This window comes from Mauremys reevesii, linkage group 1 (assembly GCF_016161935.1).
Source record: "Mauremys reevesii isolate NIE-2019 linkage group 1, ASM1616193v1, whole genome shotgun sequence".
Lineage (NCBI taxonomy): Eukaryota > Metazoa > Chordata > Testudines > Geoemydidae > Mauremys > Mauremys reevesii.
This window is the reverse complement of record NC_052623.1, coordinates 240,726,196-240,754,147: the sequence shown is the minus strand read 5'-3', so window position 1 is coordinate 240,754,147 and position 27,952 is coordinate 240,726,196. Positions and strand designations below refer to the sequence as shown.

The 27,952-nt window shown below is 43.7% G+C and overlaps 1 protein-coding gene and 1 long non-coding RNA gene across 3 annotated transcripts; one reads left to right on the top strand and one right to left on the bottom strand.

The window, feature by feature from the left end:
• Positions 1 to 375: 375 nt before the first annotated feature.
• On the top strand, positions 376 to 19,665 carry LDHB (lactate dehydrogenase B). 2 transcript variants are annotated; one of them, XM_039548135.1, is made up of 8 exons: positions 376 to 395; positions 4,782 to 4,913; positions 11,558 to 11,675; positions 12,323 to 12,496; positions 15,210 to 15,383; positions 16,818 to 16,935; positions 18,199 to 18,322; positions 19,301 to 19,665. In XM_039548135.1, the coding sequence occupies exons 2-8, from the start codon at positions 4,788 to 4,790 to the stop codon at positions 19,466 to 19,468; spliced, it is 1,002 nt and encodes a 333-aa protein (XP_039404069.1). In that variant the 5' UTR covers positions 376 to 395; positions 4,782 to 4,787; the 3' UTR covers positions 19,469 to 19,665. The 2 variants fall into 2 exon arrangements, with proteins under 2 accessions (XP_039404069.1, XP_039404059.1); XM_039548125.1 differs by lacking the exon at positions 376 to 395 and adding an exon at positions 1,334 to 1,707.
• LOC120368536 lies at positions 3,883 to 27,952 on the bottom strand. The gene is made up of 4 exons (XR_005582630.1): positions 27,825 to 27,952; positions 27,527 to 27,693; positions 16,161 to 16,452; positions 3,883 to 4,189 (listed from the first exon to the last, which is right to left on the bottom strand). It is a non-coding gene; the product is annotated as an uncharacterized LOC120368536 (long non-coding RNA).

Genomic DNA, 27,952 nt, shown 5'->3' with positions numbered 1-27,952 from the left:
GCGGGGCATGTGGGGGAGCTGATGTATTACTGTGGCTCTTTGGCAATGTACATTGATAAATTCTGACTCCTTCTCAGGCTCAGGTTGGCCACCCCTGCAATAGGAGAACCAGGGGATGGTCTCACAGGCGCCATTTTTCTGCGCCCGTGGGTGCTCACAACCCTGGCCCTGCCCCAACTTCACCCCTGCCCCAAAGTCCCCATCCTAACTCTGCCCCTCCCTGACCCTATTAGACCCCTCCCCAAATCCCCAGCCCCGCCTCTTCCCCTAAGCAGGCCACAATTCCCTTCCTCCCCCTGCCCTCCTAGGCTTGCAGCATAAAACAGCTGTTTCGTGGCTGGGAGGGAGGGAAAGCAGGACGTGGCGGCGCTCTCAGGGGAGAAGGCGGAGCGGAGGTGAGCTGGGGTTGTGGGGCAGAGCCGGGAGCTGCCAGCCTGCTAGTGTGTGCTAAGCACCCACTAATTTTTCCCCATGGGTGCTCCAGCCCCGGAGCTCCCACGGAGTCAGCGCCTATGGATGGTCTTAAGAGTTTAGGCACTGCAGTAGTTAAATTCCTTGCTCTGCCAGAGCCATCCTCTGTGAATTTAGGCAAGTCCTTTAACCTAAGATTCCCTCTGAAAATAGGGATAATACTTCACTTCACCAGCATGCTGTGAGGAGAAATTCAATAATACTATTGAGACAATCAGAATCTATGTGATGGGGGTGATCAGACCTATGTGGATAGAACAGGCACCATCTCTTAATGGTTGTACAGTGCCTAGTACAACAGGGCCCACATCTCAGCTGGGATCCTCTGGGGCTAGGCACTACTGGAATACAGAAAGTAATAGATATGGATTGAGGCATTGGCCCGGGACTTATGAGATCTAGTTTCTTCCTCTGCCACAGCCATTCTGGGTGACCTTGAGTAAACTGCTTAATCAATCTGTGCCTCCCTTTGCCATCAGTAAAATGGGGATGGTAATACTTCCCTCTCACGCAGGTGTTTTCCTGAGGATCAACTCATTAGTGCTTGAGGCACTGATACCTGCAGGGATGGGGCCCCTGGTAGTAGCTGGATTTTGCAGGCAAGCCCTGTTGCTGTAACAATTCCTTGCTACTTATGAAGTTACTTGTCACAAGTGAAAGAGGCTTTTAAAAAAGCCAGTTGAAGGTTAAGTCAGAATGAAGGAGAGACGTGCAGGGGGAGGGGGAAGGAAGGGCGGGTTTGGCGTTGGGGGTCATACAAACCGGTTTCGTGGATGCCCTCTAAGATGTGTGAGGTAGGGGCTGGGTTTATAAAGACTCGTTCATGCAGCTGTGGGGTACGATTCGAGATCCGCTTTGCAGCTGAAAACTTTTGGCTTGAGAGAGCCGCACTTGTGCAGCCCCGCGGGCAGCGACCAAACCCCTTCCCGAAAGTGACTCAAGGAGGGGCCGGCCCATTTGGGGCCGGGACGTAGGGGAGGCTGCAGCCGTGCGCCTGTGTCCTTGAAGGGGATTGAGTGAGGCTGGGGGCGGGGAGCGCTCGGGTTTCCAATCACAATAGCGTAACCGGAGGAGACGACGCCGAGCAGCTGGGTAGGATCCGCCTCTTTCTTCCCTTGCGGCCCGGGCTGACATTGTCTTAGCTCCGCACGACACAGGCTGCTGCTGCTGCTGCACCCGGCTCCTTCCTTCCTCCTGCGCCATCCGTCCCAGCCTGGCTGAGCCATCCCCACACAGGTGGGTATCGCGCTGTACGGTTGCGCTGGCCCCTGCTCATGGGGGTGGGGGAGGGACTTTAATGGAAGGGACGAACCCCCCCTTTCGCTTTCATGGGGCCTGCTTGGTATGTGGGCCTCTAGGCGGGATACAGACCCCCCCCCGCGCTTTTGAGACTCAGGCTCTCCTCTGCCTTGTGCATTACTGCACTGTCCCTCCCCTGCCCCGTTGTAGCCGCAGGGCCCGCTTGATAGGATGGTGGCACGATGGGATCCCACTTTGAGGAGGGGGGATCGCCTGTCCTTTGCAGTGCAGCGCTGCTGCTATTTAAAGAGCAGTTGGGGGGCAGGAAACAGCCCCCCCCCGCATTGCACAAGGCCCGGTTAACATTGAGCCCTTCGGGAAGGGCGCAGCTTCGTCGTCAACCCCCTCCTCCCCCCGTTGCGAGGATGGATCAGGGAAGTGACGGGTCGCTTTTCTCATCCCATTGCAGTGTCTCCGTGCCAGGGATTGGGGGTGGGGGGAAGGCATGGAAGAGAAAATACCCCCCGGCGCCCCTTTCTTCCGGCCTAGATGCCGGAGAAGGGAGCCCAGGGTATAGCGCCCCCCACCGCCTTAATCTCCCCTGGCTGCGAGCGGGGTGTGTCTCCTTTAGCCCCCACGCACCCGGCTAACAGGCGGGCTCGCCCCCACCTGCGGGCGGGGAAGGATGGCTGTGGCACGTGCAGCGGCCGGGCTGACTGGGGGACCAGCCGCGTGCCCTGGAGCCGCGCGAGCCGCTGCTCTCACACCCCCCCCCCCTGGCGCGCGCGCGCTCCGGGGAGGCAGGGCCCTGTGCACGCGCACGGCGGGGTGGGGGTGGGGGTGGGGGGGAGGAGGAACGAGAGACGGGCAGGCGTTTGCGCGCGCTGCCTCCCCCTGGTGCGTGGCGGGGCGCGCGGCGCTGCAGGCGGGCAGGGCTGAGACGTGGCCGGGCGAGTTCTCGCTGCCCTGGGGCGGGGGGAGGCGGCAGCAGCAGCAGCCCGGGCCCGCCAGACCAAAGAGGAGCCCTAAGACGTGATCCCGTAGCCGAAGCTTTGGCTGAGGACGCCAGCTCCAGGGGCCCTGGGGATGGAGCAAACTGCATCCTCCCCTGACTCACGCCTGACTCAGGAGAGGAGCAGCCGTCTCCACCCTTCCTGGCCTGACTGTCCCAGCCGCTGAAACGCCTGTGCCCCCCCGCTTCCACCCTGCCTGCTACCGCCACCTCGCCTCCCCCGCCAGTGTCTGATTCAGTATTAGTTAGATGGCACATTTGGGGCAGTTAGGTCCTTTCTGCGCCGAAGAGCTTGCAGGTTTTCTGCTGTTAGGAAAGAAAAAAACGAACAAAACCACAACACGACACCCTTTTGGTAAAGTTAGAAAAGAGCAAAATTAAGATTGTCTGTGCAACTTCAATCCAGCCCCCTTCCCTATGCCTTGTGAGACAGCCTTTAATGACATGATCACACTGTTTTCCCCAGGACTCCTGCCTCATTCAGGGACTGGGTAGCTGGCCTTCAGGCCTTGTTTACTGCCTTCCATCCAAATCCTGCACTGAACACAACATTATTAATTTCCTGCCGGGTGTTTCTGTGGTGCTCTGACCTTAGAATCAGAGTGCTTTACAAACACTCATGACTTTATCTTCACAACAGCCTTGTGAGAGTTGCTGGTGGTGTTCTCCCCATTTTACAGCTGGGGAATGGAGGCACAGACAGGTTAAGTCCAACATTGTTAAAAATGCTCACTAATTTTGGGTATCCATTTTGAGATAGATAGGGCTTGATTTTTTTTCTTCCAGAATATTTGGCATTTTTATTGCAATTGATAAGTTCAAAAAAGCTCCAGTCAAGTTTACTTGCAGTTGTGAGTGTTCAGCACTTTCTGCAAAATGTCTTATGTTGGGGATGCAGAAAATGAGGGACACGCATATAGTGACCACCTGTGAGAATGTTAGTTTAAGCAACGTGTCCAGCATCACACAGGCAGGGATAGAATTTAGTTCTCCAGGGCAGCCTTCAGATGCCTTAACCAGGAAACCATCCTTTCTCTTCCAGTAAACCTCTGATTCATTCAGTACACGCCTTTCATACGAAGGAGAATGAAACACTATTTCTGCAGAATGAATATTTTTGTCCGGTTTTATTTCCCCTCTCTGATTCCCAGTATGCCTTAGAAAATACACCCTTAAACATTGTATGTTGAGAATTCTACAGATGGAGAAATGATGCAGGAGTTCTTGCCTCTAGTGCGGTGCTTCTCAAAGTTGGGCCACCACTTGTTCAGGGAAAGCCTCTGGCGGTCCAGGCTGGTTTGTTTACCTGCCGCGTCCGCAGGTTTGGCCAATTGCCACTCTCACTGGCCACGGTTTGCTGTCACAGGCCAGTGGGGGCTGTGGGAAGCAGCGTGGGCCGAGGGATGTGCTGGCTGCCCTTCCTGCAGCGGTGGTAACGTACAGGTTGATCAAAGGGGGCCTCTGATGCTAAATAAAAATGAATGCCAGGTTAGCTCTGTTCTAGCACAGTTTATTATACGCAAATGGATTGGAATATTAACATTTCTACATAAAGCCACAAAGGCAAAAAAGACTCATTATGTATTTGGAATGGAGGGAGCAGTGGGGGAGCCATTTAAGTAAGTGAACACTGTATTTATTCAGTGCTTTCCATCCAGAAGGTTTCAAAGGATTTACGAACTTATAAGTATTTCTTAACCCTCCACTGAAATGCAACTATCACAAAGAAGCTATCTTAACACCTCAGAGCAACAGTGCATATAGAGAGGAGAAAGTACATTGTATCCAAATGAAATTGAAGTGACAGTTTTAGGTGGGTAGACTGTAATTATTGAAATGGAATTGGACAATGCCAACAGTGCTCATGTGTCTGCCTAGTGGGTTATATAAAAAACTGTTTTCAGTAACTTGGAAATGTATATCTATAAATGGCACTTTTATTTGAAAATTTCAGTGTTGAGGCTAAAGTAGTTATCTTTCTTTTTTTAATATGAAGAACGTGGGAAATGTGATTGGGTTTAATCTATGGAGTTTTGTATGTGTCTCTCTTTTCTTGCAGAATACAATGGCTACTTTACAAGAGAAACTGATTACACCAATTGCAGCAGAATCCACCACCCCTAACAATAAGATCACCGTAGTGGGGGTTGGCCAAGTTGGAATGGCCTGTGCCATCAGCATTCTTGGAAAGGTATAGTTCAAGAACAATATGGAGCTAAAGTAATCGGAATGTTATTGTGCTACAAAATCTGATTGACTTCTTTGTGTGAAAATGGAGATAAATATGACAGACTAATGTGAGAATAGTCTGATTAATTCTGTACATTTCTCCTAAATCAGGGGTCGGCAACCTTTCAGAAGTGGTGTGCCGAGTCTTCATTTATTCACTCTAATTTAAGGTTTCGTGTGCCGGTAGTACATTTTAACTTTTTTAGAAGGTCTCTTTCTCTAAGTCTATAATATATAACTAAACTATTGTTGTATGTAAAGTAAATAAGGTTTTAAAAATGTTTAAGAAGCTTCATTTAAAATTAAATTAAAATGCAGAGCCCCCCGGACCAGTGACCAGACCCAAGCAGTGTGAATGCCACTGAAAATCAGCTTGTGGGCCGTCTTCGGCACACGTGCCATAGGTTGCCTACCCCTGTCCTAAATGAACCCCTCTGCTCCACGTGAGGCTCATCATCTCATTGTGTTTGTTCCCAGTTTCTCTGTCTCTTATAGTTGTCTCGTGTACAGGAAAAAGTCTGATTGTCCTTTTCCAAAGCTGCCTACATTGCAGACCGCCAGGTTGGCTTTGTGTACAATGGGTCTGCAACGTCTTGCCAAACTTTTTTCGCTGTTGATTCTTCCAACTTTCCAGGCCTTTGGGAAATGAGTCCAGAGTCCGCTGCTTGATAGCAGGGCCGTCAGAGGAGGGAAAGAACGTAAATAGAGACAGACCAGAGATCGATGTGAAATGTGCGGTGGACACCAAAACTATACACACTCAATTTACTACCTTCTTCATTCATTCAGGGCCTGATTCAAGGCCCAAATGAAAAGATTCCCATTGACTTCAGTAGGCTTTGGATTAAGCCCTTATTGCCTAGTTGTCTAGCTTTCACTGTAGCTAAAACTGAGTGCCAAATTCTCAGATCATGATTCTGGTTTCATGTTGCCCGTATTCAGGCAGATCTCCCATTGTCTGTTTAAGGACTGACTAAAACCTCAGTAAGGACCTCAGAATTTGACCATTTGTTTTTGGAGGGCAAATTTTGCAAGTAGTTGTTTCCTTTTTTCTTACTTTGTTTATATTTGAAAAATAAATTGGGAACTAAGGGCCAGATTTTTAAAGATATTTAGGCACCTAAAGGTGAAGGTAGACACTTGGTGGGATTTTCCAAAATATTGATTTCAATGCAAGTTGGGTACCTACATTACTTTGAAAATCTCACTAGATGCCTATTGGCAACTTAAAGCACCTAGATCTTTAGATTAATTTGTCCCTTGTAAGAAAGAATTTAAATGTGCTTAAGTCCCATTGGAAGTCAGTAGGGACAGATTTAAGCATATGCTGAAGTCATTTTCTGAATTGGGGTCTTACTTATTGAGGGCCAGATTTTGAAAAGTACAGAGGTGCTTAAAGATGAAGACAGGTGCTTAGGCACTTTTGAAAATCCCTCTAAATCCCGTTACATATCTGGCCCTAAGAACCTGATCCTGCAAATTGCTCTCTCTAGGTAGTTTCTACATGGAATAGCTTACAGGATCAGGGCCCAAAGCTGTGCACATACCACTAATCCTTTAGAATGTATTTAAGGGACACAAAGTTAGCTTGAGAAGTTAATAATTAACAGTGACTTAGCCATAGGCCAATGCACCAAAAATACAATATACTACCGTAAAACTTAAAACAAAATCCAGAATTTTAAATATCAGAAATAACCATAAATACAAATTAAAAAGAACATAAGCCAATTAAAGCATATATCACCATGTCAATTTCCTTTTCCTTATTTTAGCGGCTGAACACTCAAATAGGGTAATCACTTGGATCACAGATACATTGGCAGTTCCTAATAAATATTTTGTTGTCTGAGAGGTTGTAGAAAAAGGCATCTGGAACAAAAACCTGGAAAGACATTTTGACCCAAGGGCAATACAAATTACAATATAATAAATAATGGGGTAAGTCTTCCGTACAGAGCGGCATGGACAAAGGTGGGTACGTTTCTCTGTGCCAGTATATCTGCCTTCTAAGCAAGCTGTCTGCATAAATTGGAAGTGGAGAGCTCTAAAAGCCCTCCTTAATTTATTATTGGACAAATTGTCTAAATATCTGGAATACCCATGAATCCTTTTAACAAGGGGAAACCAAGGTGACATCTTTGTAATGGAAATTCCCATGCTTATTAATATCCTCTAATCTCAACTTGATTAGGGATTTCACATTTTTTAAAATTTAAATCTAATCATTTCCAATTCTGAGAGGACTTTAACCAAGGAAATTTACATGAACAGACCCTACTGATCTGTTCCTCTAAGTATAGCTGTGGCCACTGTTGTGGGTGCATACTATGAGAGCAAAGCCAAAAATTAATATTACGGCATTGTACTTTGGACAGAATAGAAATTGTGCCTGTTTTAGCTCTAAGGAGAGCAGCTAGGAGGTTATTTGGGAGATGAAGAAGCTTCATAAGAAATTTGTTTTGGATCACTTCTAGTCCCATGGGATCATTCCATCCCCATATTTCTGCGCCATACAAAATTTCAGCGCACAACTGGCCTGAAACAATCTAAAGGCTGGTTAAGTTAAGTTGCCCCCATGAGTCCCGGTGTAATGTAACACAACTTGCATTGAATTTGAGCCTTCTCTTTTGTTACCTGAATATGTTTATCCCACAATCCATTTTCTGAGAACCAGGTAGGCAAAAGAACTAATTTGTTGAATATATTGCCCATCAATCTTCCATCTATGCAACCTCCACCTTCAATTAAAATATTTTACTTTAGTTTTGGAGTAATTTATAAAAAGGCCCTTTGCTGACAGTGTAAGCCAAATGCATTTAATATACACTTTTTAGTCCCACTGATGTTTGTGATAATGGGCCCATATCATCTGCATATAATAAGACGAACACTGGGTAATCCATGATTTTAGGGGCAGGGCCGCCCGGGGGAGGGTAAGTGGGACAATTTGCCCAGGGGCCCCCATGAGAATATAGTATTCTATAGTATTGCAACTTTTTTTGAACTATTTTTTATGGAAGGGGCCCCCGAAATTGCTTTGCCCCAGGCCCCCTGAATCCTCTGGGCGGCCCTGTTCTATTAACTTGACTTAAAAAAAAAATCTTAAGAAAATTCACTGTTTCTGGTACTGTGCTTTTAAAATAATATGTCATCCGGGTATTTTTAAAGAATTATTTTAAAACCATTCAAAAGTTTTTCTCCTCCCCTTTAGATGTTTAGAAGATATTGCTCAGCAAGGGAGAAACTGATGTACCATGCAAGGAAAACAGTGATATTAACCATGTACAGATGTACCATGAAAAATAACTATAACATTTTATTTATGACAACTAGCTGTAGAAAATCAGTTACATCATGTGGAAGTATGAAATGTCATGCCAAATCATTAATTCATCATGAAATATCCTCAGGATGTTTTTTTTTTTTTTTTTAAAGGAAGCACAATGTGTTTGTTTTCTCCATCTGAACTCAGCATCATTCTTGCTGGAAAAGCAATGGTATCTGTAAAACTGGCAGAGTGGGAACCCAGTGGAAGTGACGGTTAACCTCTTTATTAAAGAAGGATGCATACTGGTTTATAGTCCTAAGAAGAGCTCTTTACAGTGTCAAATTCTGACCTGGGGAATCACAGGCATGCACCTCCCAATGTGAGTTGCATGTGCATAACTAGTGGTAGAAATTGGCCCTTACAAATTTTAAGCCAGTTTATAGCTGGATGGATTTAGCCCCTTTCACTGGGCTTCTACTCTGTCAAGGGCACAAATAGCATCACTTTTCATCAAGATGGCCACCTCCAGCATTTCGGCTCAGAATTGGCATCTCTTCCTTACGAATTCCAGTTGGGATTTAAAAAACATGTTTGTAACAAACTGTTCGTGGGTGTTGAGCCATCTTGATAATTGTGCCTTGCTTTATGAACTCTCAGACTGTTGGACTCCATAAAATGCCTTTAATTAAGCCGTAGCCTAAATTTTGCACTTACCAATATTTCCAGTATCGTAAAATAGGTGTATGTGGGGTGTTTGTTTTTTTTAGCACATCAAATTCACCACTGTCCATGTGACATTATTAAAGTTATAGTTCAGAGTTAATTTTTTCTGGTATAGCTTCTCATTTAATATACACGTGAATGGTGTTAATTGTATTCTTGAAGGGGGTTGTGTTTTTCACGTCTGCTTCTAGTTAGTAATAAGAAGTCATTGAGACCGGTGTGCTCTTTCAGAAGAACTTGAAATACTTTTGCCACAGCTTTAGAGGTGAACTATATCTTTTTTGTAAAAGCATTTAAGCTGTATCTGTGTCTTATCTTGTATGCTTTATTCATGTGAGTGCTACTATTGAGCCAAATTCCTCTCTAGAATACACCAGTATCAATTCAGCAAAGCAGTTGGAGCTATTCCAGATATACTCCGGTTTCATGAGAGCAGAATTCGGTTCCTAACTTCATTGGGTCTACGTAGATAAATAAGGGTCACAAGATCAGGTATCTGAGCCCTGGTCTACACTGTAGGGGGAGGGGGGCGGGGGAGGGATTGATTTAAGTTATGGAACTTTAGCTACGTGAATAACGTAGCTGAAGTCGACATACTTAGATCTACTCACAGCAGTGAGTCAACTGCTGACGCTCCCCCGTTGACTCTGCCTGCACCTCTTAGCCTGGTGGAGTACAGGAGTCAACGGGAGAGTGCTCGAAGGTCAATCAATCACTACCTGCCGATCCAGTGGGTAGTATAGACATACCTTAAATGTCCTAGATCTTTAAAAGAACATAGATGTAGATTTTATAGGCCTAATTCTGATTTCACTCACTTTGATCAGTTTTACACCTGTTTAATCAACTCACTTTCCTGGAGTTATTCTTGATTTACATTCATATAACTGAGATCAGCGTTTGGCCCTGCAAATGATTTTTAAAATAAAGCAAGACTCGAGTACAAGCTCTTGGAATTTTCCTGCAATGGTTGGTGGTATTGGTTGTGGAAAGAAGTTGCTCTGAGTGTAATAAAATAAATTGATTTGTGACTAACATGGTTTTAAAATACCTACTTTTAAATTTAAATACACATTTTGTGTTACTGATTTGAGATGCCTTTTAGAAATATAGATCGCGTCACGTTATGTTTGTTTCAAGTCTTTCTATTTTCAAAGCACTTTGCAAACACTGACCAGTCAAGCCTCATAATGATAGAGGAACCTATTGTCAATTTTACAGAGGAGCAGACAAGACAGAGATGCTTGCTTGAGGGTAAAGTTTTCAGAAGCACTTAAGTGACTTAGATGCCCATTTTCAAATGGACTTAGGCACATAGGACTGTAGTAGAGAGAAGTCCTGAACAGAGTTTCAGTGTATTTTATTGGCATGAAAAACTACAAGTGATGCCAAAGTTTCAACAACAACAAAACAGCAACAGAAAACCCAAACCACCACTGCCACAACCAAGTGTATCTGCCAGAGGAAGATTAAATCCTAAAAGCATCTCATATTTTAGTCATTGAAGTAGAAAGTGTCTATCATCCCTGCAAAATCTCTGAAAGTTTGAGGAGTCAGAGAACTTTGAGACTATCTCCCAGTCTCCCCCTGCTGGACAACAACCAAATGTGGCTGAACTTAAGTTTAACAAATTGACACTGTTTTAGCAGTCCAGGTGGGGAGAATTAGGAACAGTTCTGATTTAGAGCTGGTCAAAATATGGTGAATATTTTTTGTGAAAACTTTGACCAGGTCCAGTTTTAATTAAAACTTTGATTATGCTGGTTGAAGCAGTATTGTGTCACTGAATGTTAATTTGAGGTAACTGATAGCAATGTGAGTTTTCCATCAAAAGTCTGGGGCAAATACTTGAAATACTGTCTTGCTTGAATATAGAGCAGAATGTAATTCTTACAACTAGGACAGAGAGTTCAGTATATTTTTCTAAGTAAATAAGGCCATGTCTACACTCCCACTTATGTCGGCAAAACTTATGTCACTCAGGGGTGTGAAAAAACACACCCTTGAACAAAAGTTTTGCTGACATAAGTGGGAGTGTGCATGGTGCTATGTCAGCAGGAGAGCTTCTCCCACTGATATAGCTACTGCTCCTCATCGGGGGTGGTTTAATTATGTCGATGGGAGAACTCTCTCCTGTTGGCATAGAGCAGCCACATGAGAAAGCTTACAGTGGCGCAGCTGCATCAGTACAGCTGTGCCACTATAAGGACTCTAGTGTAGACGTAGCCTAAAATCTTGTAGTATCTTAATGACAAAGGAGAAGCTCCAGAGTAAGGATTTGTGGCTTTTCCCTTTGAACAGGGAAGTAGGAAATGTAACCTGAATCATAAACTTTTATTGTGCTTTAATAAGGGTTTATAATACTTTTTGCTACTGGAGTGTGTTTTTATATGTCACCATCTGAACTGTCCCATGCTCCCATTTTTGGTCTAGTGATTCAGAAGAGATGCTTTACCAGAGTGTGACATTAATATACTCTGTAAAGAGCTCCATATAACAAGTAATGATGCAGCTTAACTCAACAAAGGAAGCTTTGAAAAATAGTAAAATAATAATACACAGTGAGCCCTTTGTGTGATGTCCATATTGTATTCCCTCCACTCCCCACACAGGGTCTTTGTGATGAGCTTGCTCTGGTTGATGTTTTGGAAGACAAACTAAAAGGAGAAATGATGGATCTGCAACATGGGAGCTTGTTCCTCCAAACTCATAAGATTGTGGCAGACAAAGGTAAACTTGGGATCTTGCTTTTAAAATACCAATATACTGTAAATCTACACAGTAATGGGAACGCACTCAGGGTCTTGCATTCTGGCAACAAACTCAGGGCTTGATGTTAACCTAAGCCTCAACTTTCACAGGTAAGACTTAAGGGAGAAGAGCAGATAACATATTTAAACAAATGAGGGGCATTCTGCTAACACTGGAACCACTTCTTCTATTTTTCAAAATCTAAATCGCTTCTCCTTTTCCCATCCCTAATTAACACTGAACTGTCCATCTGTAGTGGATTTCAACCAAGAATCATAAAACAGATATTAAAGAAACTTCAGAATTCCTGGGAGGTGGAGAAAATACTAACCTTACTTTATAGGTGAGAAAGCTGAGTCCCAGAGGCTCTAAATGACTTATCCAAAGCTACAGAACTGCAAAGTTGAGAACAGAACCCTAAATTTCTATGTCCTGATTTGATCAGTAGATAACAACACCATCTCTTAAGAAATTGTGTGGACCTATTGAGGTTGAACTTTTTTTCATTTCTAACCAGAGTATTTTACACACATGTGGAGCTATTTAGAGTGGTCTGTAGTTGCACATTGCTCTTGACATTGACTTTATTCAACTGTGTTCTGTATTTTTCTTCCTCTTCTCTATAGATTACGCTGTCACAGCTAATTCTAAGATTGTGGTAGTAACTGCAGGAGTTCGTCAGCAAGAAGGGGAGAGTCGCCTGAACCTGGTCCAGAGGAATGTAAATGTCTTCAAATTTATTATTCCTCAGATTATGAAGTATAGTCCCAATTGCACCATCCTTGTGGTTTCCAACCCAGGTAAAACAATTTTTTAATTTACAAAGTAGAATTCATGAGTTTTGTAGAACTGGCCTTTAATTTGAAGTTCTGCCTAGTTACAGTAGGAAGTATGTAGAAATGTGTGTCTTCTGTATAGAGTTCTGTGGTGTCCGCTACTAGTGGTGAAATGCAAACATGATTTACATTTACTGTGGTCGACCTGTGTACACAGGACTTTGAACATTGTTTGAAAACCCGGCTTGACATAGCTCAGTGGTTTGAGCATTGGCCTGCTAAACCCAGGGTTGTGAGTTCAGTCCTTGAGGGGGCCACTTAGGGAGCTGGGGCGAAAATCAGTAGTTGGTCTTGCTAGTGAAGGCAGGGGGCTGGACTCGATGACCTTTCAGTTCTATATTGCCATATATTATTATTATTATTATTTATGTTTCAAAGTTCTAAGTATATTGACTTAATCTGCTGGTAGTTTAAGCAGCCTGGCTCAGAACCCCATGAGTGTGAAAGAAGGTGCAATTTCAATAATTCATTTTAGAGAACTTGTTTATTTATAGCTTTTATGAGCACCTAAGCATCCAGATGCAAAGATATGGCTATCTGTCTGAATGACAAATCCAGCTTGAGAATGTATTAACATCATTGATTGATCAAAAAAACAATACTGAAATGTAAAATTAAAAATTTCCGTGAATATAGTTTCAGGAAAAGTTTGTACATTGAGGATAAACTTTAGACATCCTGGATTTCGGTTCCGCACACTCCTCAACTTAGCTTTAATTGAGATCAACTGGGGAAGAAGAGTTAGAATAGAAACATTTGAGTAAATATATACTAGAGAGTGTATTAGGATACAAAAGATTTATTTAAACAAATAGTGTGAACAATATAGCTTTTGCACTGGAGGATCCAGCCTGGCCATTAATACCACAATAGACACCAGAAATACCTGAGAGAGAGAGAAGTGGCAAGCTATGCCTGCTATTCTGCTCAGGTTCCTTTAGACCCAAGATGAGCAATATATCACAAAAGAATGTGCCATCAGTTAGGAAGCATAGTAGTTAGGGTGTCATAATAGCATTCTTAGATTAGGTTAGATCAGGGGTTGGCAACCTTTCAGAAGTGGTGTGCCGAGTCTTCATTTAGTCACTCTAATTTAAGGTTTGGCATGCCAGTAATACGTTTTAACGTTTTTAGAAGGTCTCTTTCTATAAGTCTATAATATATAACTAAACTATTGTTGTATGTAAAGTAAATAAGGTTTTAAAAATGTTTAAGAAGATTCATTTAAAATTAAATTAAAATGCAGAGCTCCCCAGACCAGTGGCCAGGACCCAGGCAGTGTGAGTGCCACTGAAAATCAGCTCGCGTGCCGCCTTTGGCACGTATGCCATAGGTTGCCTACCCCTGGGTTAGATATTCTCTAGAGCCAGAGGTGCACCATTTCATAAGCACTGAGTTTTTTAAGCTGCTGCTTCAGTAGGTGAAACGCAACTATAACAGCTCAATATAGATGAGTTTCACATTCCTATTTATAAAATTTATTCAAAGATTAAATTGGCTGTCGCTCAGGACAAAAAGTGCTGGGAGAGGACAACTGTGTGTTGCCCTTTTTAAAAAAACAAAACAAAAAAAAAACTGCCCTATGCTTTCTCCAAACTTGTAGAGCTCCTACTTTCCCTGTCTTCTGTGGTTGGAACTATGGATGGTATATTACAGTGGATATGGGTGCCTGATCCACATGGATTAGGGAGTATATCTCTGACATTCTGCCCCCTGTTCTGCGTAGATAATTCCTGACAGGATCAGGAGTAATCTGCATGGTGGCTGTTTGTGCAGCCATGGCTGATCAGGAGATGGGCCGTCATTTGTGCAGCAATAACTTGCACCATGTCTGCACTATGGGCATTTGGGACCTGAGTTTTGCAAGTTATATAACTCCCAAAATAAATTATTGGCCTTTGAAGTCCAGTCATTTGGTTCTAAGGCAGGACTTGTCATTACTATTGCCTTTCTCAGATACTGTTCTAGTTTCTGTACCTTTCTTTGCACCCCTTTAGTTTTATGTATTTGGGAGGGGTGGGGGGGAGAGTTTAGACCATTCCCAAATAGCTTATTAATTTGAGCTGCCTGAAAATATAGTAGCACTATACAGTCTAGTGCATAGAAGTCACTTCACACCATGACGTAAATTAGGCAGTCCTCATCCAAAGACAGTTCTGTGCAGAAGTATCTTGTTTTTCATGTACCAAATATATTGCAAATTATACGAAACAAGAAATATGCCTTTGAAAATTCAGATATGTTTTACTATAAATGCATTTACCTGAGGCACATTTAAGTTAGATTCTCAAGTGGAAGGCAAGATCTCCAAACACAACAAACTCCCAGGAATATTTAACTAGCCTAACTCAGTTCCTGTGTCCATGGGGCCCAGTCTCTTTCCAGCCATACCAAGGAGAAACCTCCCCTGGATTTAGCCTCTAGGACATACCCTCCAGTGAACTCCTAAAAAATGGCTTTTATAATTGCAGACAGAGCCTCAAGATTCCACAAGTGAAATACTGTCATATCCTCTACTCCAGTTAGGCATGAGATGTTTTATACAAGTGAATCCAGCTGCACGCTCTGCTTCTCTGACTCATAAGAGGCTACCCTGTCATACACACTAAGGCAGTAATTTAAGTAAATCTGTATATGGCTAAATTAACCAACTCACTGTCTTTATTCTCCTTTCCAGTGGATATATTGACTTATGTCACATGGAAGCTAAGTGGGCTGCCCAAACATCGTGTGATTGGAAGTGGTTGCAATCTAGATTCAGCTAGATTTCGCCATCTGATGGCTGAAAAACTTGGTATCCACCCCACCAGCTGCCATGGCTGGATCTTAGGAGAACATGGTGATTCTAGCGGTAAGGAACACGTCTGCTGTCTTTTGGAATGAGAGAGACCGATAAATAGCTAATTCCTTGAAAGTGGGGGAAAATCCTGAAAGAGCTGGTACATGCTGATATTTGGTCAGCTGTTTTCTGGGTATGTGGGAGTACCAGATCCAATGTCTCAAATGGTTGAGCAGTTGTTTTATCTTTTTAAAATCATACTCCTCCCCTTCTCATATTCTTTTATGGTGGTCTGTGTAAAATTATGGATCACTAACAGCTAATTCTGGCCTTTATAAATATATAAATAAAAAAAAACTGTGTCCCACAACAGTGATTGTGGTTGAGATTTTCAAAGGAGTGTATGGGATTTAGCTACGTATCTGCCATTAAAAATAATGGAAGATATGTAGTTAAATCTTGTTTTGAAAATACAAACTTTTTTTCTTCTGTTTTAGCTGAACCTTAAGAGTTATTTTTCAGTTTGCCTTTGGTCACTCAGTAGTTGCCTGTGTATTACAGCATGTGATTTGAATAACACTCTTTTGAAACTGCAATATTTATTCTTGGCAGGTTAACAGCAGAATTTCTGTTACTGTAAATAACCAAAAATGCTAAGAAGTTCTGATTTAAGTCAAATACAAACAGTATTTTGGTGTATATTTTGCAATACTATTTAAAGAGAGTAATAATAAAAGATAATAATAAACAGAAGACCCACATCTGGGTTTTACAGACACCAATGTGCAGTTCCATAACCGAGAGCAGAATTTGGTTGATTGTATGCAAACACTTTGTGATCATATTTACTGCTTCTGCATATGGCTGCTTCCCCTCCCTATTTATCAGTGTTCCCTGGACCTTAACGGATCAGAGGATGACTTCTCCCTCACCACTGAAGTTTGTGCTATATGAGGAAATTGCCATTCTGGAGATCACAGGAACCTTCTTCCTTTGTAGATAGATGTGTTGCACTCTCTATGTTCGGGACAAGAGGATGAATGAGCAGCTTTCATGAAGGCAGACCCCAGTGCCTCTGTGTGGATCAACAAGCACTAATTTCTCTCTATTGTCACCTTGCCACTGCCTCCCAAAGCAATATCTAAAATAAATACATTTTTAGAGGTTAGGCAGTTGAGTTGGGGCAAATATCCATTTCCTAGGGTCAGAAACTGTCTTCCAGATTTCAACCCAAAATAAATATTAAGAGCAAGTTGTTAACCCTTCAAAGGGCAGAGAGCTTTGTAATTAAAATATTGACCAATATGATGCTAATCATTTTATAGCATTCTCCCCTCTCACCTACCAGAGCTCTTGGAAGCCAGGACAGTGAAATGATAACAGCTACAATACCATCTTAGCTGCTACTTTGCCTATCAAATAAAAGGCCAAAACATGAACAAAGTGGAGTGTGGAGGAATTGTAATCGAACTGAAACTTGCATACTCTCTCTGACATGTATTACAGTGGCTGTTTGGAGTGGAGTGAATGTGGCAGGCGTTTCCCTCCAGGAGCTTAACCCGGCCATGGGTACTGACAGAGACAGTGAGAATTGGAAGGAAGTCCACAAACTGGTGGTTGACAGGTACAGTGAATGGGGGATAAAGTGGAGCGTGATGTTACAAGTGGCTAAAGCACTTTTTTCCACCTTAATCACTTTCAATAGCTCTTGAGTGCACATTTGTTTGGGTGTTTGCATTTGCAAATGTAAGACCGGATCTAAATGCAAACATACACTGGTTTAAGTAGATTGGTTTAACATCACACCTTCAGTTAAACCAGGGCAACATCTATATGTAGATGATCCCCAACTCTTACAGGACCACATCCAGCATGTGCTTTCTCATACGAATAGTCCTTACTCACTGGATTAGCCCCATTGACGTAAATGGGACAGCAAACCCTATGAGTAAGGACTAATGCAGGATTTATAGGATCAGTGTGCCTGTTTATCAGGAGACAGGATGGTCGTGTGGGAAGAGTAAAAAAAAATCTATAAGGAAATATACCTATCTCATACAACTGGAAGGGACCCCAAAAGGTCATCTAGTCAAGCCCCCTGCCTTCACTAGCAGAACCAAGTACTGATTTTGCCCCAGATTGCTAAGTGGCCCCCTCAAGGATTGAACTCACAACCCTGGGTTTATTAGGCCAATGCTCAAACCACTGAGCTATCCAGAAAATTTGGATTCTGTGTCTGGTTCTCTCCTTGACTTCCTGTATAAAGTTGGGCAAGTCACTTACCCCTTCTCTGCTTCACTTGCCCCATTTGTAAAATGAGGACAGTGCTTTTGTAAAGTATCCAGAAATGGCAAGGTTAAAAGTATTTAAATATTGGTATGTTTGATATGTGCATAGTCAGTGTGTGATGTTGACTTTTTAGGCTTTTTTGGGTGTATGTATATATAAAATGTATTAAATTTGTTAGCTAGCCAATGTCAGTCCAATTTTTTGCTGCAATAATTCCATTAACTAAAGTAAAGAATCTGGCTAGTCACATGTGTTTTATATTCTCTGCTTACCATCACAAAGCAGTATCCTGTCCTTACCATTATTAGAATACGTACTGTGTAATACCTAGCAATAGTATAATTGGATTTATATATTGAAAATATGAATTATGCAAACTCCACTCTTATCTCTCAGTGCTAAAATATTATTGAGTAAGGATATTACGTTCTATAACTAAAGGTATTGGAGTACTTCAGCCATTTTAAAATGTTACCTCAAGACTGATGTAGTATCCAGAAAATGTCTTGAAAGTCCCTTAAAAAAAATAAATATATATATATATATATATATATATATATATATATATATAATTGTGTCTTCTGCACTTTTCTCTTAGTGCCTATGAAGTGATAAAACTTAAAGGATACACTAACTGGGCCATTGGCTTTAGTGTTGCTGATCTAATTGAGTCTATGCTGAAAAATCTGTGCCGGGTTCACCCAGTGTCAACCATGGTAAAGGTAAGAGAGACTGTTAAATCAGCTGCTGTAGTTTCATCTGGTATGATGACCGTGTTATATATGCATGGCCTCTACTGAATTTGCTAAATTCTTGGTGAAGAAATCCTTGTAAAATGATACTACTCTATGAACTTGAAAAGAACTAGAGATACAGTGGAGTCGCATCATAGACGCATTTAACTTACGCAATTTTAACTATACACGCTCGGCAAAACAAAACAAAAAAGAGAAAAATAACAATTTAAATACTATCCTGTAGTGCAGGCGATTCCACCCGCCATTCCACTCAATGAACGTTTGCCTATACGCGATTTTAGCCTTACGCGCTGACTTCAGAACCTAACCTAAGGTGCGACTCCCCTGTAGTATTATAATGGAAATTATTATTGTAGGTTTAAAGTCCACTAGCTGAGCTGACCTTTCTTCCTCTTCTCTCCTTCCCTCCTCCCTCCCCCCACTCCTCCGGGGAATTGTAAAGAGAATGTATTGCCTTTACCCCATGCAAAATTTTAATTTGTGGGCCAAATTTGTCTGTGGTGGACTGCAGCTGAATCTGAGGGAGGATTTGCCCCAAAGGGATAATAACCCTAAAATTCCAGCTGGGACTCCATAGGATCTTCATGGCAGAGGTCCTCTGGGAGAGGAACTGAATCAACATCTCCCAGGACAGCCCTGCACATGTTGGGGGACTGCACCAGCCAGCTCTAGGTCCCCTGACAAAGCAGAGGTTGTGGGCACTTTGAACTGTTGTTCCTTTCATCTCAAAGCCAATCTTAGGAATGCCAATGATTTCATTGTATGGGTTTCTAACTATCTATATTTGCAGCCTATGGGCAAATGCTATGTTCAGTCATGTTGGTGCAACTCTAAAATAACGCTGAGGTCAATGGGTTTACTCTGGGTTTATGCCAATGTAACTGAAAGCAGATTTTGGGTTTTAGTGTCCTGTTTGATCTACTTTCTGTTTGTTTGTGGCAGGGCATGTATGGCATAGAGAATGAAGTTTTCTTGAGCCTTCCTTGTGTGTTAAGTGCCTCTGGATTGACAAGCGTAATCAACCAAAAGCTGAAGGATGAGGAGGTGGCTCAACTCAAGAAGAGTGCAGATACATTGTGGAGCATCCAGAAAGATCTCAAGGATCTGTAATCTATTAATGTTAACTTCCAGCAGTGTAAAAACTGCATAGTGTGTGCATATGTGGGCTTTCTAGTTACTGTACATCTCTGGAGCTAACATTTCGTTGATCTTCCAAAAGTGAAATGAGCTTTTCTCCACAGCAACTAAACATATGCTTGTTGTAATGTGCAGACTTTATGAACAAATAAAATTAACTTTCGAACATGCTTCGTTCTCCTAAGGAGTCCTCATTTCCAGTGGTTATGATTTTCCAGCTATGCATGGAAACTTTCTCCAGTGTTTCTTTTCGTGTGTGTGTGTGTGTGTGTGTGTGTGTGTGTGTGTGTGTGTGTGTAAATATATGTCAAGGAGGCAATCCCTACTAAGATACTCAATTCACACAGGAGGAGGAGTTAACGTTTGGTATTATCCATTCTCCTAAATCCAAATACTGAATAAAGGACATTTATTCCCAGATTTTCTTTTCATTAGGGCACCTTCTCTATCCCTCCCCAAAATATGAACCATAAAAATGAGATCTGGATTTGTCTGTGTTCAATTCAAGATTCATTTAACTGAAAACATTACTAGTCTATGACCCCGAAGTACTTCTGACATAATTTTTGGTCTGATATTACACAAACCATCAGGCTGGAAACAGGTGCTTTATATATTCAGACTGTTGCTCATTCTTGGTTGTGAAATGTTGAACCTTAACAATCACGTTCTGATACTGTTGATTTGCTTTTTATCCCTACTTTAATTCTTGTGTGCTTTTTAGTCATCTCTGTCTTGAAGAATTACTAAAATTAAATATCAGTGTTTTGAAAACCAGAATTCCAGCCTTCATAGAGTATAAGTATAAAGGATGTGAACCAAATTCTCTCTTAACATATAAAACAGGCAGAGTTAGGCACTTAACCTCTAATTAGATTTTGGATGCTAAAATCATGTGGACAAGACTGTTTCAGATGTGCCGTATTAGGCAAAGCAGTGTGAACATTTAGAAAGTAGAAGTGATTACTGTGACAGATCAGACAGTTTCCTGCAATATCCTTGAGACACTGTTGAATTAAGTTTAAGTATCTCCAGAGTCTTATATTAATGCAAAGGTTAGGTATTATTGTGTGACAGTATTATGTGTTACCTCTCTAGGGGAGGTGATGTAATGTGAAGCCTGGGAAGTGTTTTGAACTTCGGAGAACTATACTGAGCAATGTGCCAGACAAGAATGGACTTTTGGGACAAACTGTGTTAAGTGGGTTTCCTGGGGCCATCTAATGGGAGGTGGATCCAAATTCCCCTCCTGGTTATGCAAAAACCCAGCCTTTTTAAACTATGCCCTGAGGAATGAGCCATTGTCTGCTGATTATGTATTTCCCAGAGTCTCAAGATCAAAGGCCAAACCTGGATAAAGGAAAGACTCCTAGGAGAGCTCTGCTGGAGTTAGGGGTGTGAGGGGGTGATCTCTGGAGGGAAAGAAAAGTGAAGATGCAGGCCTGTTTAGGCAGTCTGGCTTGCTGGAGATATCACAGTGTAGGCAGGAAACTGCAGTCTGGAATAACCCTGGTCAGGACGGGGAGAGATGCAAGTCTCCACCCAAGAGAGAAGACCACTGAGGAGCTGGGAGGTGGGTGCCCTTGAGGGACCACAGAGTGGGAATACAGGTGCAGTTGCCATGCACTATGAAAACTAAGGGGAATTTTTAGTTTCTGACCATCTCTTGCACTTTTTTGGTTGGTTATTAACAGTAAAATAACCAGGAGCTGATGCATTGTTAAAAATTGATTTACATAGTGTCTGGACCAGAATAGCTTGGCCAGAGATGTTCAACTCAAGAGTTGGTGGAGGCAAAAGTATCTTAAAACCACCTTTGTGGATCCTATTCACTCCCCAATCCTGGGGCCTTCTAGTCTGCCTGGCACAAAGTAGAGAATCTGTGTAGGGCTCTAGCAGTTTTGTGAAATAGTGGTAGTGCTAGTGTAAACAATGTGCTGGCAGATGATGCTGTTTTAGCCATCTCATGCTCACCTTCTCCGAGCAAGGCTAGGTAACAGTGTGTCTAAAAACATCAGCAAGTGGTAAGAGCCTTGCCTGCATTAGTATCCCAACTGTTGCTGCTACTATGGACGTGAACTGATGGCAGCAATGTTGGGGGTGTAGGGGGAGTATAGATAAAGCTGAAAGACCATTCTATGGGTCTTGGACAGGTCTGAGCTCTGTCCAAGAGCTACACTGAAGAGTTGCAGTGCTGGTGGTGACTTTACAGCGCTGCAACTGAATCACCGTCCACACTTGCAAGGCATATACAGCGCTGTATCTCCCTGGCTATAGCGCTGGTTGTACTCCACCTCGACAAGGGGAATAAAGACTATAGCGCTGCTGATGCAGCTTTGCTCCGCCAGTGTGGCCACCAAAAGCGCTGTTGTTGGCCTCCAGAAGTATTCGGAGGTATCCCAGAATGCCTGTTGTAGCCACTCTGCTCATAAGTTCAAACTCTACTGCCCTAGCCTCAGGTGACCAACCGTCAGACCCACCCTTTAAATGCTCCGGGAATTTTAAAAATCCTCTTCCTGTTTGCTCAGCCAGGTGTGGAGTGTAATCAATCAGTGAATCTTTCCAGGTGACCAGGCCTCCATGCGGCAAACGAGCCCCAGCATGGAGTAATGGTGAGTTGCTGGACCTCATCAGTGTTTGGGGGGAGGAAGCTGTGCAGTCCCAGCTGTGCTCCAGCCATAGGAATTACGATACATTTTGAGCAGGTATCAAGGGCCATGATGGAAAGGGGCCATGACCGGGACGCACTGCAGTGCAGGGTTAAAGTGAAGGAGCTGCGGAGTGCCTACTGCAAAGCCGTGAGGGAAACCGCCGCTCCGGCGCTGCCTCCACAACCTGCCGTTTCTACAAAGAGCTGAACGTGATACTTGGGGGTTCCCCACCTCCACTCTGAGGACCACGATGGACACTTCAGAACGGGGGGAAAAGGAGGAGGAGGAAAGCGAGAGTGAGGGTACTGGGGTAGGGGGAGACACCCCGGAGTCCCTGGAGGCATGCAACCAGGAGCTTTTCTCAAGCCAGGAGGAAGGTAGCCAGTTGCAGCAGCCGGTACTTGGTGGAGGACAAACAGAGGAGCGGGTTCCTGGTAAGCGGCTTTTATTTTCAGGATTGAAATTTTTCAGGAGAGGAGGGAGGGTTAGGGCTTCATGCATGCATGCCTAGATGCAGAATAGCACATTGATGTGGTCTATCACGTCGTGGTAATCAGCCTCGGTAATCTCTTCAAAAGTCTCAGCCAGAGCATAGGCAATGTGCTTGCGCAGGTTTATTGGGAGAGCCACTGTGGTCCTTGTCCTAGTGAGGCTAACATGTCTGCACCGTTGTGCCGTGAGGGGTGGGCGGACCATTGCTGCACACAGGCAAGCTGCATAGGGGCCAGGATGGAATCCACATTGCAGTAGAAGACGCTCCCGTGCTTCCCAGGTGACCCACAGCAGTGAGATATCTTCCAGGATCAACTCCTGTGGAAAATGTTGGGATAGTGTTCAGTGTAGGTGTCCCCTGCAGCTGTTTGCTTTCCCCAATGCACAGAAACCCCAGTACAGCCCTGAAACAATCAGTCCCCCTTACTCACCATTTCAGGGCTCCCATGGGTTGTGTGTGCTCTCTTTGGGATGGGAAAATTATGCTATTGTGAAGACTGTTAATGTGCCCTCCTTAACTGCGGGGGATTTACTCTGTCTGGTATAAACAATGCTGCCCCTGTTAAGTGTTGCATTTTGCCTTTACAGATGCAACCTTGAGATCTCAGCTGTCTGTGTTATCACCGTCTGAGAGACTACAAAACCTCCGGAAGAGGCCACAAAAAAGCAAAGACGACATGCTGCACGAAGTGATGCACCAATCTCTCACAGAGAATCAAAAAGCGCAGGAGTGGAGGGAGAGGGAAAGCAGGATCCGCAAGGAAAATGCAGAGCAAAGGAAGCAATGCACGGAGCGGCTGATAAGCATCCTGGAGCGCCAAGCGGACTCTTTCCAGGTGCTCGTAGCCATGCAGGCGGAGCACTACCGCCCCTGCCCCCCCTGCAGCCCTTGTCCCAAAGCTCTTTCCCTTGTGCCCCCATGTTAGCTCCACCCCTCCTTCCCCAGCATCCGGGTTCTTATCACAACCAGCTGCCACCAACACCTGTACATTCACCAACCAGCCCTGAGAACTATGACCCTTACCCTCTGCACTCAACCCCCATCACCATGCAGTATAGACATCCTGAAGTGCAGCACTCATTGCACAGCACTCCAGACAGGACATATTCAAGCCTGTGACTGTACAGTTCCCCACCCCACCCCCTTGCCCTTTTAGATTCCCAAAAAGTTGTGTGTCTGTCAATACAGTAATTTTCTTTTCAATAAATGAATTCTTGGCTTTGAAAACAGTCTGTTATTGCAGAAAGTTAAAGATACCTTAGCCCAGGAAAGAAACAGGCACTGCCAGTCAGCTTAGGAAACATAGATTCCTACTAACAGTGTAACCACTGCACTTCACTCCTATGCAAGGCACCAAACATTACTGTTGGTTTTCAGCTCAAATTCCTCCCTCAAGGCATCCCTAATCCTTGCAGCACTGTGCTGGGCCCCTCTAATAGCCCTGCTCTCTGGCTGTGCAAATTCAGCCTCCAGGAGTTGAACCTCGGAGGTCCATGCCTGACTGAATCTTTCACCCTTTCCTTCACAAATATTATGGAGGGTACAGCATGTGGATATAACCGCAGGGATGCTGCTTTCCCCCAAGTCCAGCTTCCCATACAGAGATCGCCAGCGCCCCTTTAAACGGCCAAAAGCACATGCCACAGTCATTCGGCACCGGCTCAGCCTGTAGTTGAACTGTTCCTTGCTGCTGTCAAGGCTCCCTGTGTAGGGTTTCATGAGCCACGGCATTAACGGGTAAGCGAGGTCTCCAAGGATCACAATGGGCATTTTGATGTCCCCTAATGTGATCTTCCGGTCTGGGAAAAAAGTCCCGGCATGCAGCTTCCTGAAGAGGCCAGTGTTCCGAAAGATGCGTGCGTCATGCACCTTTCCAGGCCAGCCTGCGTTAATATCAATGAAATGCCCACAGTGATCCACAAGTGCCTGGAGAACCATAGAGAAATACCCCTTCCAATTAACATACTCGGATGCTAGGTGGGGTGGTGCCAGAATAGGAATATGCGTCCCATCTATTGCCCCTCCACAGTTAGGGAAACCCATTTGTGCAAAGCCATCCACAATGTCCTGCATGTTCCCAGAGTCACAGTTCTTCTTAGCAGGATGCAATTAATGGCCCTGCAAACTTGCATCAACACGATTCCAACGGTTGACTTTCCCACTCCAAACTGGTTCACGACCGATCGGTAGCTGTCTGGAGTTGCCAGCTTCCAGATTGCAATAGCCACCTGCTTCTCCACCGGCAGGGCAGCTCTCAATCTCGTGTCCTTGTGCCACAGGGTGGGGGTGAGCTCCTCACACAGTCCCATGAAAGTGGCTTTTCTCATCAGAAAGTTCTGCAGCCACTGCTCGTCATCCCAGACTTCTATGACGATGTGATCCCACCACTCAGTGCTTGTTTCCCGAGCCTAAAAGCAGCGTTCCACGGTGCTGAGCATGTCCATGAATGCCACAAGCAATTTCATGTTGTACGCATTACACGACTCGCTATCATCATCGGACTCCTCACTGTCACTTTGGATCTTAAGGGATAGCTCAACTGCCAAACGTGATGTGCTGGCGAGACTCGTCAGCATACTCCTCAGCAGTTCGGGCTCCATTTCCCACAGACCGAAACGGAACACAGAATCGCGCTGCACAGAAACCGTGGAAAGATGGCACCAAATGTGGACGGAAACACAGGGATTGCTGGGATGTGAAGCGATGCGTCACGGGGCGTTGGGACAGGAACCAGAATGACCTGCCCCCTTCCCACAACCCACGGCGCCAGAATGGGAAGAGGTGCTCTGTGGGATAGCTGCCCATAATGCACCACTGCAAATGCCGCAAATGTGGCCACACTGCAGCGCTTTCCCTACACAGCTGTACGAAGACAGCTTTAACTCCCAGCGCTGTACAACTGCAAGTGTAGCCAAACCCTGAGGTGGCAGTTTTCCTTTTGCGTAATCACTTCAAACTGTGTGTGTGAGAGAGATTGTGATTCAACCCCTTCCCGCCCTCCCTCCCCCTGCTTTTTTTTTGTAGCCAGAACTTTTAACTCCCTTTCCTTTGTTCCTTAATCCTAGTCTCCTTTCTGCAGGACTCAGCATTCAAAAAGAACGTCCTCTCTAAATTTTGCCTGTTAAAAGCAAACAATCATCTCAAACTTCTCCCATTTAAATACTTTATAAATGTAGGAGCTATTTTCTGCCCTTCAGGGCATGCACACTGCTCCTATTGACTTCAGTAGAAGCCATATTTTGCATCTGAGGCCAACATTTGGCCCTGTGCCTAATTCGTTCACCCCAGGGTGTACTCATGGTATGTGCTGGAGAGAGGACAAGTCTGCGGGGGAGGGGGAGCACGGAGAGGAGGGGTAGGTGGAGTAAGGTGTTTGTGTGGGAGGGTGGCTGCCTATGCAGAACTGAAGAGATGGTGTATGCACCGCCCCCACAGTGCAACTTATCCACCTGTGTGTCTGAGGGTGGGGGGGGGATGGTGCATACACCATCTCTTCAACTCTGCTCTCATTCTTGGTCTTTCTCATTCCCACCCTCCCCATATAAATTCTAACAACATCCTCTGTATTCCTGCTAGGGTTTTATCTGGGATGATCACAGACAAATTTTGAAACCAGAAAGATACCTCTGGCAGAATATTCATTTTGCCTTTGTCTAGTCTTCTCTCTTTGGAGGTTTTTAAGAACAGGTTAGACAAACATTGGTCAGGGATGGTCTAGGTCACTGGTTCCAAAACTTTAACAACCTGTGAACCCCTTTCACTAAAATGTCAAGTATCATTAATCCCCTCCTAAAAATGAATATTTCCAGGGATTTTCTCCTTTACCTGAGTATAAATTATAAAAGCAGTGATCTTGGAAATATAAAATTTGTTTTTATGACATGCTTATTACACACTATTATTAATGATCATTACAGTATTTTTATTACATTATGAAAATGGCAACACTCTTCCAAGATCTCACTTTCATAGCTTGTATCACTTTGAATAAGCCTGTTATAAGACAAGGCTCCTATGTTTCATCAAGGAGTATCAGATGTGAAACAGCATGAAGGTATTTAAGAAGCCAACTCAGAGTTCCTCCTACATGAGCATTCAGGCCTTGAGCAGTCCAGGCAAACAACGCATGTTACAACAAAGCTTAAACTTGTTCTTCTTAATTTTTAAACAATACTAGCTGCCTATTTAATTTTAAAAACAGTAAAAAATATCCACCTCCCTCTCCATTTTCTTATAAAGTTTAAATCTCGTTAATGTGATGGACATGCTTGCTTTGATCTGCTTAGCTCTTGGAAGTCCAGGGGCTCCATGCTTGCCCTGCCCCGTGCTGGCTGGAGTCCCTAGGGATAGCTCTGTCTGCCATTAGGGAATTCTTTTCCAGAGAACCCTCTGTAATATTTTGCGAACCCCCAGGGGTTCATGAACCCAGTTTGGGAACCACTGATCTAGGTCCTGTCTCAGCACTGGGAGCTGGTCAAATTATCCTCTCAAGGTTCCCTTCAGCACTATATTTCTATGGTTCTGTGTCCATGTCAGGCTGTCAGTTTTAGGGAGTGAGTATGGGGGGAAAAATAGTATACACAATTCAGATCTCAAATGGGATTTTAAATACAGTTCAGAGTGTTGAAGCCAGGGTTTTGGCTTGGGCCATTTTGAAAGCTTTGGATTTTTGGATGCTGGTGGCTTTTTTGAGAAAGATGCTTCCCCCAGCACAAATTTGCATCTATTTAGAACTGCTATTTTTTTTTAACTTCAAAGTCTCATCACTTAGATAAAAGCCAGCTTCATTTACAAATGTGAAGAAGAAGAAAAAAGCAAAAAGAAAAGAATGGTAGAGGCCCCTTTCATAAAACACAATAAGAGAGGTAAATGGAGGATTTCACGCACCTTCATAAATTAAATTTGCCTCCCATTGTCTCATTCTGTCAGCCCCCTACTCCACAGTCAATTTAGACAGAAGAATTTATCTTTTATGTGATGTCAAATAATGAGTACTCTGTGGAGTTTCTTTCATCACAACTTGGGATGTTTTTCTCTTTGTCTTCTGCCTTCTCCTTAAAAAAATAATAAACAGCTGTCACCAGGTGGGTTGTAAAATTGCATTAGCTATCTGTTATTGTTTGCAGAAGACATGCATTAGCAATTTTCTTCTGAGCAACTTTTACTAGCTAATTCTGCACAATACCTTCCTAGCTTTGCTTTCATTTATGTTGTTCTCAGTCATTTTTGTTTCTCATTTTGTGGGCTGCTTAGAACTGGTGAGTATAAGGAAAGATCAGATGTCTTATGAGACTGGTAACAGCCCTTGGATAC

Bases quoted from the DNA above. Each gene is read 5' to 3' on its own strand.
- LDHB (XM_039548135.1), top strand. From the start codon at position 4,788: ATGGCTACTTTACAAGAGAAACTGATTACACCAATTGCAGCAGAATCC. The intron at 4,914-11,557 runs GTATAGTTCAAG...CTCCCCACACAG, and splicing joins CCATCAGCATTCTTGGAAAG to GGTCTTTGTGATGAGCTTGC. The intron at 12,497-15,209 runs GTAAAACAATTT...TCTCCTTTCCAG, and splicing joins CCTTGTGGTTTCCAACCCAG to TGGATATATTGACTTATGTC.